Below are 14,031 nucleotides of genomic sequence, written 5' to 3' on the forward strand. Positions count from 1 at the left end.
TTGTTCTTATTCCAGGGGATTGGGAAAGGGGAAGAGTGTGGCATTCAGATCATCATCATTCAGAGGGGTGTTTGCTGAATGAACATGTCACAAATGAAAGGTGAAAGGGAAGTACTAGGTTTCAAAGCTGACTGTGTTGATGAGCCCTCAAATCTTTCCAAGCTTCCAATTTTGGAGTATTTTGGAAGCTAGATGTGCAAAAAAAGCAATAGCTTCCTTCAGAAAAGGGCAAAAGGATGGGTGTAGAGCAGCTCTAGATCTATGAAGCATGCAGAAAGCTTCCTAATGATGGTGTTAGCTCCCTACCCACCTCCTTAATTTTCTTAATTTTTGTGTCAAGCTCCCCATTGCTGGATATTCTCACCAGGAGTCCCATTTCACCAGAAGTCCTCTCCCTGCTGAGGACCTGGGGGCCCTGATCCCACCCGTGGAGCCACCACCACGACAGCACAGTGCAGGACAGCCTCCCATGAGCCATTTTATGCCTTTTAATGAGAATATTTTACTTGGACATACGTTTTTTTTTCGTGTTACATTGCTCGGTGTGAATACAAAGAGGCCAGCAGATGCTAATACATATGACACACAGGCACACGCACACACGGAGTCCCAGCACCCCCTACATGGTGGGGTGCACGGGAGGCCAACAGGGCTGTGAACGAAGGGATGAGGGTGGCGGTGGGGGAAAGCTGGCCCAGACCAGCACAGGAGAACATTTCTAGGCTGCATTGTCTACTGAGCGTGTTCTGGGAGGCAGGGGTGGCTGGAGGCTCGTGGTGGTGGTAAGGGGGATCTCCTAGCAGCCCTGGCTGGCTGGTGGACGTCTCCAAGCAGCATTTTGTTTGCTTTGGTGGAGAAACCGAGGTCCAAAGCCACTGCTGCATCCCCGTCAGGTGCTGTGCTCCTGGCAGCCTGGCAGGCAGCGCTGCTGGGGGACTGAGCCCAGTAAGCCCAGCAAGGGATACTGGAGCTTAACTGGTTGGTGACACCAACATCAGATCTCGGCGGACAATTCTCACCCCTCCTGATGCCACCTGCCCAGGCACGTGCTCCGCTGAAGCCTGGATTTTGGAAAGGCACCCGATGCTCCAGCAGATCAGCAGGGCCAAACAAAGATGGAGAAAACCCCACCGAAATCACGAGCCTGTCCTCTCTGAGAGTGCTTCAGGGTCCAACCAGGACGGGGAGAGAGCCCTTTTATACAGCAACACACACAAAAGCACAACAAAATCATTAATTTTTTTTTCCAGTGGTGATGGCCAAGTCCCCGTTTAGACCAGAGCCCTTTCTGCACGTGGGCTTGGCCACAATCTTCCGAGAGCAGGAACTTCAAAATCCTTACATCCACGTTGAAGCTTGCAGTGAAGATCCTCCCAGGGTTAAATTGTCTGGACACAGGGGGGCAAAAGGAGATGAAATCTTCTGAGCTTTGCTCCCAGCTGAGCCCTTAGGTTGGGGAAGATGTGCCCCAGTCTCTGGCTATCACGATGCTGGGGGGATCCTCGGGCGAGGAATTGTCCTGCAGGTCGCCCTCAGCCCTGAGTCATCGTCCAGATACCGGCACAATTTGCAGGATTATTATTTTTTTTTCTTTTTAGTATTTTAAAAAATAAATAGAAGAAGAAGAAACAGAACTTTAAAATTTGTTCTTTAAATATTTCCAGCATTGCACGGACAGCACTTCAGTACTCTAGCCTGTTCGATTAGTGGTTTGTTTGTTCTGATTCCTGGTTAAAATGTGCTCCTCCCAGTCTCCTTTTTCCTCCTGTCCTTAAGAACACGGAGTATTCTCTTGTAATGTCAAAAAAAACAAGCCCTGCAGTGTTCATTGGACACCTTTCCAGCACGGACTGGGGCTCTGCTGCTCCTCTTCAAGCCTGAAATGCCCATAAGCTCAGCAAAAGCCGTTAGCATCTCGGTAGCTCTCTCCTTACTTAAAATAAAAACACAAACCAAACCAAACCAAGCCACACACACACGCACACACACACACAAATCCTCTTCCCGGAGCCTTTGCCATGCCAGCCGTTGGGTTCAGGCAAACGTCCTGCTGGAGTTTCTTTGCTCAGTCACTGCCTGAGAGTGGTGGTGTCCCCTGGAAATCTTTGAGGTTTGAGGTGGATTTGGGGCGCAGGGTGGGGAAGGAGGACGGGAGGTCAGAGATAGTCATCCTCACTTGAAGGGGAGGTGGTTTTGGAGCCTTCGAGGTCAGAGTCCAGCGAACTCCCTGACGGCGTTCGGCTCATCTTCCACATCTGGGAGGCAAAGGTTCTCCCCCAGCTGCACGGGTACCCCACAGACCTCAGCTGGCGAATTAGCCCCATGGCCACCTGCCAGTGGCTTCTTGCAGTTCACTTGCTACCCTTTGCGCTCCTCTGTTTGCTCATGGCTGTTAGCATCTGGCTGATGTACGAGGTCAGAAGATCATCCATCTTGTAGCCCTGGTGAGGAGAGAGAAGATGTTAACCTGCCTTTACAGCACAGCTTGGTCTCTGGCTCATGCCTGTTGAATACACTTGCTACAAGTCGTGAACTTACACATATGTTTCCAGGTCTATTTTTATTTTTTTTCCCTTTTCCACAATTCTCCTTGGGTGATAAGGCCCTGACACAAAGGATCAAACACAATTTGCAGGGTGAGTCTCTCCCAGGAGGCTGCTGAGGATAAGGATGTGCGGAGCTTTGGAAGGGGAGTGGATTTGGAAATGGCCAAAAATAAAGCGAACGCCCCAAATTAATAACAACACAGCAGGACTTTTAATTTTGGCCTGCCAAAGCCAGGATTTGTTCTAACTGTGCCTTTTAAATCTTTAGCACTCCTTACCAGGGATGTCTCGCAGAGCAGCTTGCTTCCCCTCACCAGGTTGCCGATAGTTATATGGAAGTAGGTGTTGCCACTGCTCCAGTTGGAGATCTTGGTGAAGGGGTGAGTGATCAGAATATCCTGGTGGGAACACAAGACTCAAACTCAACACATGAGAGCCTCAGCTTTTATAAAGGGCTGTGGGGACCTTTCACTTCAAGCAGACCAAAGGATGTCTGCTGAAATGAGAATAAGCCATGGCCTCACAGGAACAGCAGTGAGGTGCAAGACTGTGGGTCCCCCATTCTTGTGGAGGAGTGCTCTACTGGAAGGTCCATGTGGCTGGTGGAACAACACAGCCTTTGGGATGACCTCTGTAAGGGGTTGGGAGTTGGCTCAGGAGCACCTGGTGAAGACCTCAGTCTTGCTTACCTTGCTTTTGGGATCGATGAGGCTCACTCCATGCTTATTGATGGCAATTAGAAGGATTTCTGGATAATTTGGCTCTGTAGTTTGCTGTTGGAAACGAGATGAATTGGTTAGGGGAAGCGTTGTGCTAAATCAGGCCCTTTCCTATTTCCTCACCCAGTATCTTCTGCCAGCATTTGCATTTACATTTGGCAGCCAAATCACTCTAGGTGAAGAAATCACAGGATATTATTCTGATCCTCTATGCCATCTAATGAACGTGACAGAAATTAAGGTGCCTACTAAGTTCAAGGATATCACGAACAATTTCAGCATCGTGTTTCTAGGCCATGCTTACTGTATGGTCCCTGAGTATGGGGGGTTGCAATAAGGTGTCCAGAGTTCTTGGACTTCATCACTACTGGCCTCTCCTGCCTGTGATAGGAACTTGGTGCCATGGTGGATGGTCTGGATTGGGTTCACGGTGTGTGCAGGTCTGTGAAAATTACGTTCCCCTTTGCCTTCACAAAACAGGGAATGGCTCTTGCCTCCTCAAAAGCAAAGCTGTGAGGTTAGACTCTAAGAGGGCTGAGATACGTGGATGCTCTACAATACCCGAGTATAGTAAAAAGATAGTGCAGCCATAAATGAATATCTCAGCCCCTTACTGATGGAGAAACTTACATCCTTTCCCTGTCTTATCAGTGTTGTTCCAGTCCAGGCACTGGAACAACCCCTCATACCTGGAACCCCTCCGTGATATGGGACTTCTGATATTGGCTCAAAGCTGCCAGGGAACCCCCAGGCAGGGCAGGTGTGCCTTCTGCCTTCACTTACCTTCACTTCAAAGAATGCTGATCCAAATGTAGGCCACTTGAAGATAATCTTTAGGAAGGCAAGCTTGGCTTCTTCTCTCGTTTTGCCTGCGTGCTTGTTGTAGTATGCCACGATGGACTGCAACAGAGAGGACAGCAGGGCTGGAGGGTTTGCATTGCCTTGGACCAAGGGTTTTTGCAGGGAAAGGAGCATCATGCTACAAAGATGGACTATCCTACCAGAAACCATAATTGCTTCATGGGTTTTCACTGAGATTCATTAACAACCTACAGCATATGGTGAACCTGTGATCAGTTCTTCCTGCCTATTAGCTCTTCTCAGAGGGCAAGTTTTTTTGGAACAATTAAGTATTAGTTGGGCCAAGAAAGTCCCAAGTTTAAGATACAAGTTTAAGCCTCAGCAAATGGAAAGGACTTAGAAGATTGTTTCTTGGCAGTGAGACATCTACATTCCTTTATGGCCTAGTCTTGTCTGTACCTGTGCCACAGGTCTTGTGTAAAGCAGGGAGGACTGCCTCTCTGCTCAGCAGTCTGCTTTAAAAAACAAAGCTTTACATGAGACCATCCCCTAGCAGGTGTCCATACAGCACTGCAGCTACCACTACAGTCACAGCAACGTGCAGCACACAGCCCACAGCAATGTGTGCGTGTGTCTAAACACATGTACAATGCCTTCTCTTGGTGCTGTTGGAGAAGTTGTGGCTCTGCTAAGGCTCAAGAGGGACCATGGGTCACTCCTTCTGGCAACCTGACTTCAGTGTTGAACATCAGACAAATCACACAAGATGCTGGGATTCCCCCCACCAAGCTTGACCTATGACTAAAGCTGCCGTTTTACCCGTTTCCAGTCATCTGGAGAGAGCTGCCGGACGAGGTCCTGAGGCACCAGCTCCTTCAGAAGCTTGGGGATGCTGGGGAAATAGGATTTGTCATCCTCAAACTTCACCCGGTAGATGAGAGCTGCCAGCTGCAGGACCTCTTCCCGTGTACACTTGTGGTAGCCACGCAGGTACTTTGGTAACTCCTGTATGTGGAAAAAAAAACATTCAGAAATAGAGGGGGTGGCCTCAGACCTTCACCCTCTGCTGCTAAATCACATTTTTGGACATCTCCAGCTCCTGGATATGAGGCTCTGCCTTAGGAACACTCGCAGTAGTTGTGCCAAGTGTGGTGGACAGGCAGCTGCTCAGCTGAGACCACGATGCTCTGCATTAGGTATCAGATGTGTCAACCTACAGCCTCATTCTCCCTCCCTTGTTGCTGAAAATCAACCCTAGTAGTGGACAATTGGAATTTAATATGATTGTGGTTTTTTTCTCCCTTTATTTTTCCTATTCATTTTTTTTTCAGTCTATTCCCCCATTATGAAAAGATGCTTGAAAATGTGTCACGTCACTATCAAAGCATCAGAGGATATGGTCATATTGGGACAATTGCTTTTTACCCAGGCAAGAAAACGGGGAATATCTGTGTATTTGCATGCGTGTATGAGAAACCTTTGGGATATGCAGGTGTCTTTTGTCAGAAGAAACAAGTGCAGAAGAGCTGCAGCTTCTTGACTTGCTGCTGGGACCATCACGGCTGATGTCCAGGAATGGAGGAGCTGAAAACCTTGTGAATTTGTCCCCACTGCTAACGCTGAGTGCTACTGAGTCCCACTTCTTGCTACTTGCCCAAGAACATCTGGCCGAAATCCCAGCTGAGCTGATTGCCCTACAATGCATGAAGCCTGGTCCTTGCCATACAGCCCAACTGCTCTTTGTAGCTCTCTGTTCAAGGCAGGACTTTGTTTTCTTTAAGGTAAAACTTCATGTCCATCTGCACATACACAGTCTTTCCACCCTAATTCCTCCCAAAGTCTCTGCTGCTACCTCAGGTTCCCCGAGCACCTGGTAATAGTGGAAGATCGAATCTGCCATCGAGTCCTTTCCAGGCGTTGTGTTGGTCCACAGCTTTTTCATGAAGAACACTTGGTAGGTGAGGGAAGGCACTATACCTGTGGAAGGAAGCAGGGAGCAGAGCTAAGAGCTAAGGGCTGAAGGAGGGCTGTGCATGACCCAAAAGGGAGCAAAGTCACTGTTACCATCTTTTGCTGGTCTTGCTTTCTTTATCCAGTCCGTCAGGTGTCTCACAAAGTCAAAGAAGAAGTCGCCCTCGGGCACACTGATGACCTGGGGGCACAGCACGTGGTTACAAAAGCTGAGGAAGCAGCGAGAGGCCACAAGCAGGGCTGGCTCTTGCCCCATCTCCTATGGTTGTTGCTCACTGCTTTGTCTCAATTAGACTTTTGTGCTACAAACTGCTGATGCCAGAAAGCTGTTGCCAACACCTCACTCTAATTCCACCCATTAATCCTTATTGCACCTTCCCGTTTCCCTGGAGCAATTCATTTCCCTTCCCAATGACTATCTCTGTAGATTTCTTCCAGTTGCCCCAGGCAGTTCTAAGCTTGCACATTTTTCTTAATCCTTATAAACCAGCCAAAACCAGGACACCATCTCAGCCACATGGGTTTTCTACCTCTTTCTTCTGATGGATCCTATCTCCTTTGCCCCGAATCAATGCAGCATCACAGGAACAGCAACCTGGAGGGGACCAGGCTGGCTCCACCTGTCAGTGCCACTGTGCTGCTTAACATTCAACTAATTCACAATGCAGTGACCTCTTTGGGCAAAAAATGACAAAAATGACAACAAAGGCAAAAAAAGAGTGATTCTTGCACCACTCCGGATCACCCAGGAATGCACTGGGCTGCAATTAGTGTGAGATCCTGCACATAGGATGGCTCTGCCTGGATCCCTAAATCAGCAGGACACAACAGGCTGCCACAGTGCTATCATCAGGCATTAAAGCCACTTGCTCTCAACACAGGAGACATTTTCTTGCTTGTGTTTTAAGCACTTTAAGATGATTGCTCTGAAGAACCGAGTGCTTTGGCACCATCTGTGTGGGCCACTCACCTTGTCAGAGATTTTGACGAAGAGGCTGAAGCCTTCGGAGGACTTCAGGAGCAGCCTGTTGGAGATGTTCTGGCAGAAATCCTTGGCTTTTGTGCTGGACTCCACCTCAAATGCCTACAAAGAAGGATTACTGGTCACATAGAAAAAATATTCAGAGTGATAAGAAGTCCCAGAAGATCTGTAAAACCCCGTTACAGAAAAACATGGGCACACACACAGCTACTGGAGAAGAATACCTACCCTCTTCCCTTCGTGGGTGTGCACTGCTTTTCATATAAACTCCCTTAGAAATAGAAGAATTTAGTTGTGCCCAAGGGCATGACAGAAAAGAAGAGCAGGCAAGCCTCACTGGAAGACTAATCAGTAGCATGAGAGAGCAGTACCTGCAAGGACATGCCTATCTGCCCCAGCCTCAATTTATCTACCTGCCTGATTAATGTCTAAGATGATTAATGAAAGGTTCCTGAGTGCAGATGTTATGATTTCTGCGTCATCTCAGGTCAGAATGGGGAATAATTTTAGTTTCGTGCTTGCCAGCTCCCTGCCCAGTCCCTGGGTATGGTTTGGTGGAATATATTTGTCAGTCGAGGCTGCAAATAACTGATGGCCAAGGCCTGTGAACCACTGAGGGCATGGATGGAGATGAGAACATCCTGTTTCCCTCTTCCTGGGGTCAAAATTTGCAATGAAGGCTGACTCAGCACCCATATCTGGAGAAGGTGAATTGCAGGAAATTAGACCCCTGAGCTCCAGTCTTCCATCCTGCTTCATCAGGGTAGATGAGGATGGATCTTTCTGACACTGCTCTGTTTCAGACTCTTCTGGGAAGGCTAAATTTTTCTAAATCAGAAACAACAGTAGCCTTTTCTGGGATTTTAATAAGGAAATTGACAGCCATCCTGACAAAAATGAAGTTTCCTTCTATTGCATTTACCTCATCGGTGTCATCAGGAAAGTAAACCTTGTGGAAAATCTGGGTGGTTTTGTGTTGAATGGCTTCCACTTCTACTAGATGGGGAGGGTACTTTCTGGATCCATTCCTGCAAAACAGGGAGAGGCAAGTGCCACAGCTTCATCCTCCACCCAAAGTCCTTTTAGTTCAGCTTGGCTGAATGCAGAGAAAGGCTGTGAGCTTTCAGTGTCCCAGCAACTACTACCAAAATATCTCCTACGTGTAATTTCTAATGCATATTTGGATGCTGTGACATGGTCAGGACTACGAGGTCTTTTGGTGCTGTACCTTAGGGCTTTCTGGAGTCTCTGGATACAGTCTGCTGCCAATGGGTGATGTTTTCGGGACTGCAGAAACCTCTGGACATGGGGCAGGAGGATGTTACTTGGAGGGAAAAGGCCTGTACACAACCACAGCAGCTCCCAGCCTTTCTCTTCACTGTACCTAAACAAGGAGACATCCAGGAGAGAAAAAGTTACTTACAGCATGGACGTGGCTCTGTTCTCTGGCATGGGTGGGTGATTCTCAGCTAGAAGGGAGGAGACACGCTTAGACTCCAGACCTCCTTTGCCCAACAGAGGCTAGTGTCTTAGGGCCAAGCAAAACCAACAACTCTTACTTGATGTGGTTGTCTGTAAGCTGCTTCAGGGTCTGGCAGTAGATTTCATCCTTCAGAGGCTCAGCTTTCAAGGCACCTTCAAATATTTGGTCTGTCAGCTCATTGACTGAGCGGGTCCTTTTGGATGGGTAGTCACCCATGTACTTCAGCACTGGTGGGAGGCAGGAGTCAAGGATCAGCTAAGTGGGAGGTTTGGAGAAGCCTTTCTGTTGACGATGCGATAAAAGACATCCCACGTTTGACTACAGAAATGTCTGTAATTTGGTGGAGAGGGCACTGTGGTAAGGCTTTAAATTTATTTAGGAGATGTCCAGCGAGCCCTCTCTCCATGCATCATCTCAGGTTGGAAAGAACTACTTTGGGGTTGGGATGTAGGCCTAGGAAAGCTCTGTGACTACTGTGTTCCCTGATCACATACAGTGGTGCCACTGTAAAAGACCAAATTTTCAGCTGGTGTCATGAGGCAGAGCTCTGCAGACAGCACTGGAGCTGTGGTAACATAAACCAAACGATGACCACTTCACCATATAGTACCTATTCTGCATGACAACAGGTCACAGTATTCTGAATAAACATGTTTGACACAGAAAAATCACTGAAAGGAGAATGATAAAATTGCAGACGTTCTTAATTTTTACCAGTCCTTTTAGTTCCTGCTACTGCTGTTATTTGCTGCTAGGAGGAAAACTGTAGCAGCAGTAACAGTGGTAGCATCAGTACCAGGTTTGTACCAACAGAACTGTTCAAAGTAAAGTCTGGATCCTAGAGCAAAACCCCACCAAAATACAAAGGCGACTCTCACAGGTTGGGATTATATTTGTATTTAGCTTCTTTCTCCCATGCTGTCTTTATTCTGCCAGGAAATTGATACTCAGTCACCAGACCCTGTCCCTGAGGCCATGAGGACGAGTTTGCAACCATAATGGTCATAAAGGTCTATGCCCTTCTACAGCAGATGCATCCTGGAGAGCTGAAACAAGCCAAAGCAGAACTGTTGAGTTAACCACTAAGCAATGTGCACCTGCAAGACTGAGTAACTTGCTCCCAAGACCTTGCTTATTGAGAAGTACAGACGCCCCTCAGATCTCAAGGATGTTCAAATACAGATTTTGGGATCATACCCATCTCCAAGTCCATGACATGGTCTCAAAGCCCTTACGAGGGTCTCAAAACCTTTATATGGGCTTTACTTGGGTCTCTGAAGAGCCTGCTCAGCCCTTTGCTTGTTGCCCCTGTTGCCCAAGGGCTGCCCCAGGCAGTGGAAGGATATCAATGAAGGCCATGCAGGCTTCTTGGGACAGCTCCTCGCTCCCCAGGATCTTCTTCAGCAATGGCTGTTTGATGGGCTCACGGGTGTAACACCACAGCTTGTCCTTCCCACGGCTCTTGGTGATCATAACCCTGCTCAGGGTGTGCTTGGGAGGTGGCCTGATGGCAATGGCAAAGCAAAAGGAAAGGCAGAGAGGTTACTGGGATAAAATAGACTGTGTGTAACAAGTGCTTCACCTGGTTGCTCACAACACCTGACAAATGAACTCATACCAAGAGGGAAGTCACAACTATGAGAGTATCCATCTCTAGTTCTGCCCAAAGATGGTCATTTTTCCTTTCCTAGGGCTCAGAAAAGTCCTGTTTGGACCCTACCCAAGCACTGGCACCCAAACAACCTTTTCTACTGAAAAAAAAACCCACAACTTCTAACCACAAGAGGAGGGGTGATGGCAATGGGTGGTGAGAGAGATGGGCAGCAACAATGAAAGAATATTGCCCAATAGAACAAACCCACCAGGGTGGAGACATCTCACAGGACTTGGTCTGTCTTCATGGACTGCCAACCCCTCTGAACAGGAGTAGGAGTTTTTTGATCAGTCTGATAAGCTACATTCAGCAGTGGTGCATGCTTTGGAGCTGAGAGGAAAATGTCCCTGTCTAATTCACCTGCTGCCTACATGGTATCAGGCTGGGTATGGGATCACTGGGAAGGAATACTAGACCTCTAAGCACAGCCTCCCACATAACATCAAATTTCACACTTTTAAACCTCTGCTGAGACAATTAAGGAATCCCTCATAAAACCTTGTCTGTGGAAAATTTATAACCCATATACCATGTTCCAAACTGGAGACTGCAGTTGTATAGAATCACACAAAGAGATATTTAGAGTCTCTTCCAGCAGCCAAAAAATTCCTGATTCCCAAGCTACTTGGAGATGATTCCTACTCCTGTATTTTTTTTTTTGAAATAGATGAAAAAAATCACCTAAAATAATCATAGGAAAATTCCTCCAAGGTGTATGGCTTCACCCTCTCCTCACTGTCTGAAATTGCCATCTGAGAGGTTCTGATAACGTCTTGCCGTTGGTCAGGGGTCATCGTGACGAGTGCCTGTGGGATGAAAAGTTCTCTGTCACATAATAGGTTTCATATAAATATTAATATATATTTGAATTAATATATATTTGAAGCATCCAGAGAAGGGAAGCAGATACAAAATGAAAAGACCATCTGTGAGTGAGTAAGAGTAACCCACTAGTTCCAGTTACTAGGCAGTAAATACTGTGCACCTCTCATTTCTCTGTGCCATTCTCAGTCACTAAGGAAAGAATAACGTTTCTATCATGCGGATCATTTCCTAATGAGGAGAAAGTGTTTTGGATCCTACAGCTCCATATGTGAATGTAGCGGCTTCCTCTAACCCCAAATACAGTGGAAATTAATCAGGCCAGCTGGAGGGTGTAGCAGGGTTCCTGGATATTTCAAGCCACAAGTCCTCAAAGTGAAAAGATCAGAGGAAAGGCTGAGACACTACTAGAACAGACCACTTCTGACTTGGACAACTTGCCACCTCTCTCTGCCACACTGGTTTCCACATTCTTGTCAGGAAGCCTCTGGCTAGATCTAAGCTCTCCAAGAAGGCTTTGACCTCCTTGGGCTTTGTATCGAGCTCTGCTGTGTGTAAGACAACTCACCACGATCTCCAGGGGAGGCATGGTGACTGTTGGCAAGACGTAGACAGAATCTGTTGGGAAATCCCCTCTCTGCTTGGTCCGTTCATTGAACCCATTAGCCCACCCCGAGTTCATCACGTGTTCTCCTGTGTCCTGGTCAAGAACTATGAGGTCTCCTTTCAGGAAGCTGAGGAACCCAGATTCTTCTCCCACTGCAATAAAAACAACCATTAGTATTTTTATTTTTTATTTTTTTTCCCCAAATCCCTTTGGAATAACTAATGTGCCTACATGCTTGCCACTGGATCGGACTACTGACTTACCAGGGTTTGGGTTGTCTTGGAGAGTGACCACATACTTGGATCTTTTCCTTAGTCCTTCAAGGAAGGTCACCACGAGGTCCCGGATATCCTCTGCATTGTTGGAGGTGAAAGTGTATTCATCTCCTTTAATGGTGGCCAAGGTGAAACTCTGTCCTTGCAGCTTTCCCCCTCTGGGATATGTTTTTAGAGAAGATATAAACAGGAAATATAATGGGCTCAAGAGGCAAAGCCTGGGAAAAGACTGCTTTAGGGTAAGATCACCAGCTAAACTTATCCTTCCTTACCTGCTGCTTGACACAGCTGTGATCTCTGGGAAAGAGAGTTCTAAGAGAACCTGCTCCTGTTCATCCACAAAGTACACCCCTGTCCAGTTGACAGCTACAATCACATCATTTTTAGGGAGGCTTGGCCCTGTTTTGAAGTCAAGACAAATGATCAGTTCAGGAGGGGTCTTATGATATAAAATATTGTGTGTATTTCAAAGGAAAACGCAATGTTAAAAAAAAACATTTATTTTCAGTAAGAAAAATAGTGGCAGAATCATAGACTGAGCCATTGGTAATCAGGATGCACCAAAAAATAATGTATCTAAAACAGACCACATAGATGGCCCATTAGGTCTTATTGTCTGTGAAGTTCCTAACTCTTCTTACTTTTGCCTTTGACTATCCCATGCACCAGGGATGTGCTCTACTGACTCACCTGAGAATTTGAAGGCTTCATAAAACCGAGAAAACAGCAAAGGCCACTTGAAACGTGCAAAATCCACCACCTCTTCTTTGACTTTTTTGGGGTCTGTCCTCTTCTGAGTATAAATTCCCTACCAACAAAGCAAACCACAACCAACATGAAGCACAAATCCAGTTATATCTAGGAAGAGAGTAAAACTACATTGAAACTCATCCAATCCATGCCATATGAAGATCTTGGAATCAATATTAATTTATATCTTGATGATGTTAAGGGCCAAGCAAAATCCTACAGGAACAAGTGATAAGTTGGACAAAGTCCTAGAAAAAAATTTGGTTCCCACTTGAGGAAATAATTTGCCTTTGACGAATCTGGGCAAGAATCTAGAGTGACAAGTCTGGGTGGGATTAATCTCAACTAACTTTGGGTTTCCCTAATATGGGTGCCTGACTTTCAGCCCGGCAGTCCTTTAGCTGGAAATAGATACTCAACAGCCCTTAAGCACAGGCAGCTAGCTTCATTTAGGATGTTTTCAGAAACCTGAGACTTCTCTAACTGGCTGACAGGTGGCTGGTGGACGACCTGCAAGATCCAGGCCTTTCTGGACCAGGAACAGCCCAAGCACCTACGTTTAGTCTATTGAATTGTGACCCTGGGTTTCCACTGGCAAAACCAGGAGGTGAGACCCAAGCAAACATGGAGATGCTTGCATTTAGGGGTCTTAATCTGAAGCTGGCCCTTGCCTTTTAGTGAGTGCCAGTCCTCACACCTGCATGACCAACCCTCATGGTGGTAATGAGTTATGGGAAGTGGGTGTTTGATTAATCTGCTGGAGGGTGTCACAGATAGACACCAGGGATGTTTTACACAACATCTGGCACAATAAGGTCTCAGTACTGGGACACGAGACACCACTGTACTACAAAGAGTAACACCACAGTCGTGTCTATCAGGAATGAAACCCCAGAGATGTCATTTTCCTTCTCACAGTGAATCTCTGCAGGTTGTCTTCTCCTGTCAGACCTTGCATTGAAAGTAGACATAATGCTGAATATTAGTGCAAAATTTTCCCTTTTCCCTTTGCTTTAGCTTCAGGCAAGGCCAAGAGCTGAGCTACAGCATCTGATGTGTGTTTAGAAGGCACATGATGCTATGGAAGCTACTTGGCCCTTGCCAGGTAATGTATTGTCCCACCTTTTTATGTGCAGCTATAATGAGCTGAGCCCATTTCTCCACCGTTTTCGAAGCTGTGATCTCTCTGTCCGGGATGTAGGATGGAATTAGGTTTAGAAGTCTTTCCAGTACCATTTCTGACCCATAGTCCACGTAGTACTGCTGAGAAGCCAGTTCTGCCAGATCTTCTTCCTGTGGGAATCAAACAAGCCAACTCAATCCTGCTACCAGGCCACTCACCACAACATCCATCCTCAAGGAGTCCTCTGTAGGGGAAGAATTTCCTTTCAGTAGAATTTCACCAGTGCGTTGCACATCCA

General features: G+C 46.8%; 1 protein-coding gene across 5 annotated transcripts in view; it reads right to left on the reverse strand.

The window, feature by feature from the left end:
* Positions 1-470: 470 nt before the first annotated feature.
* The window catches only part of MYO7A (myosin VIIA), an 86,839-nt gene continuing 73,278 nt past the window's right edge, over positions 471-14,031 (reverse strand). For all 5 annotated transcript variants that reach the window (XM_038177874.2, XM_038177871.2, XM_038177870.2 and 2 more), the window contains 18 exons: positions 13,733-13,903; positions 12,551-12,668; positions 12,133-12,259; positions 11,849-12,018; positions 11,547-11,737; positions 10,838-10,962; positions 9,849-10,006; positions 8,579-8,732; positions 8,248-8,403; positions 7,942-8,047; positions 7,008-7,121; positions 6,131-6,218; positions 5,937-6,043; positions 4,886-5,071; positions 4,049-4,165; positions 3,236-3,319; positions 2,825-2,944; positions 471-2,441 (listed from right to left, as the gene is read on the reverse strand). In XM_038177874.2, the coding sequence (XP_038033802.2) occupies positions 2,352-2,441; positions 2,825-2,944; positions 3,236-3,319; positions 4,049-4,165; positions 4,886-5,071; positions 5,937-6,043; positions 6,131-6,218; positions 7,008-7,121; positions 7,942-8,047; positions 8,248-8,403; positions 8,579-8,732; positions 9,849-10,006; positions 10,838-10,962; positions 11,547-11,737; positions 11,849-12,018; positions 12,133-12,259; positions 12,551-12,668; positions 13,733-13,903 (2,382 nt within the window). In that variant the 3' untranslated portion in view covers positions 471-2,351. The remainder of the gene's footprint in view (positions 2,442-2,824; positions 2,945-3,235; positions 3,320-4,048; positions 4,166-4,885; positions 5,072-5,936; positions 6,044-6,130; positions 6,219-7,007; positions 7,122-7,941; positions 8,048-8,247; positions 8,404-8,578; positions 8,733-9,848; positions 10,007-10,837; positions 10,963-11,546; positions 11,738-11,848; positions 12,019-12,132; positions 12,260-12,550; positions 12,669-13,732; positions 13,904-14,031) is intronic.

Source organism: Anas platyrhynchos, chromosome 1 (assembly GCF_047663525.1).
Source record: "Anas platyrhynchos isolate ZD024472 breed Pekin duck chromosome 1, IASCAAS_PekinDuck_T2T, whole genome shotgun sequence".
In the NCBI taxonomy this organism is placed as follows: Eukaryota; Metazoa; Chordata; class Aves; order Anseriformes; family Anatidae; genus Anas; species Anas platyrhynchos.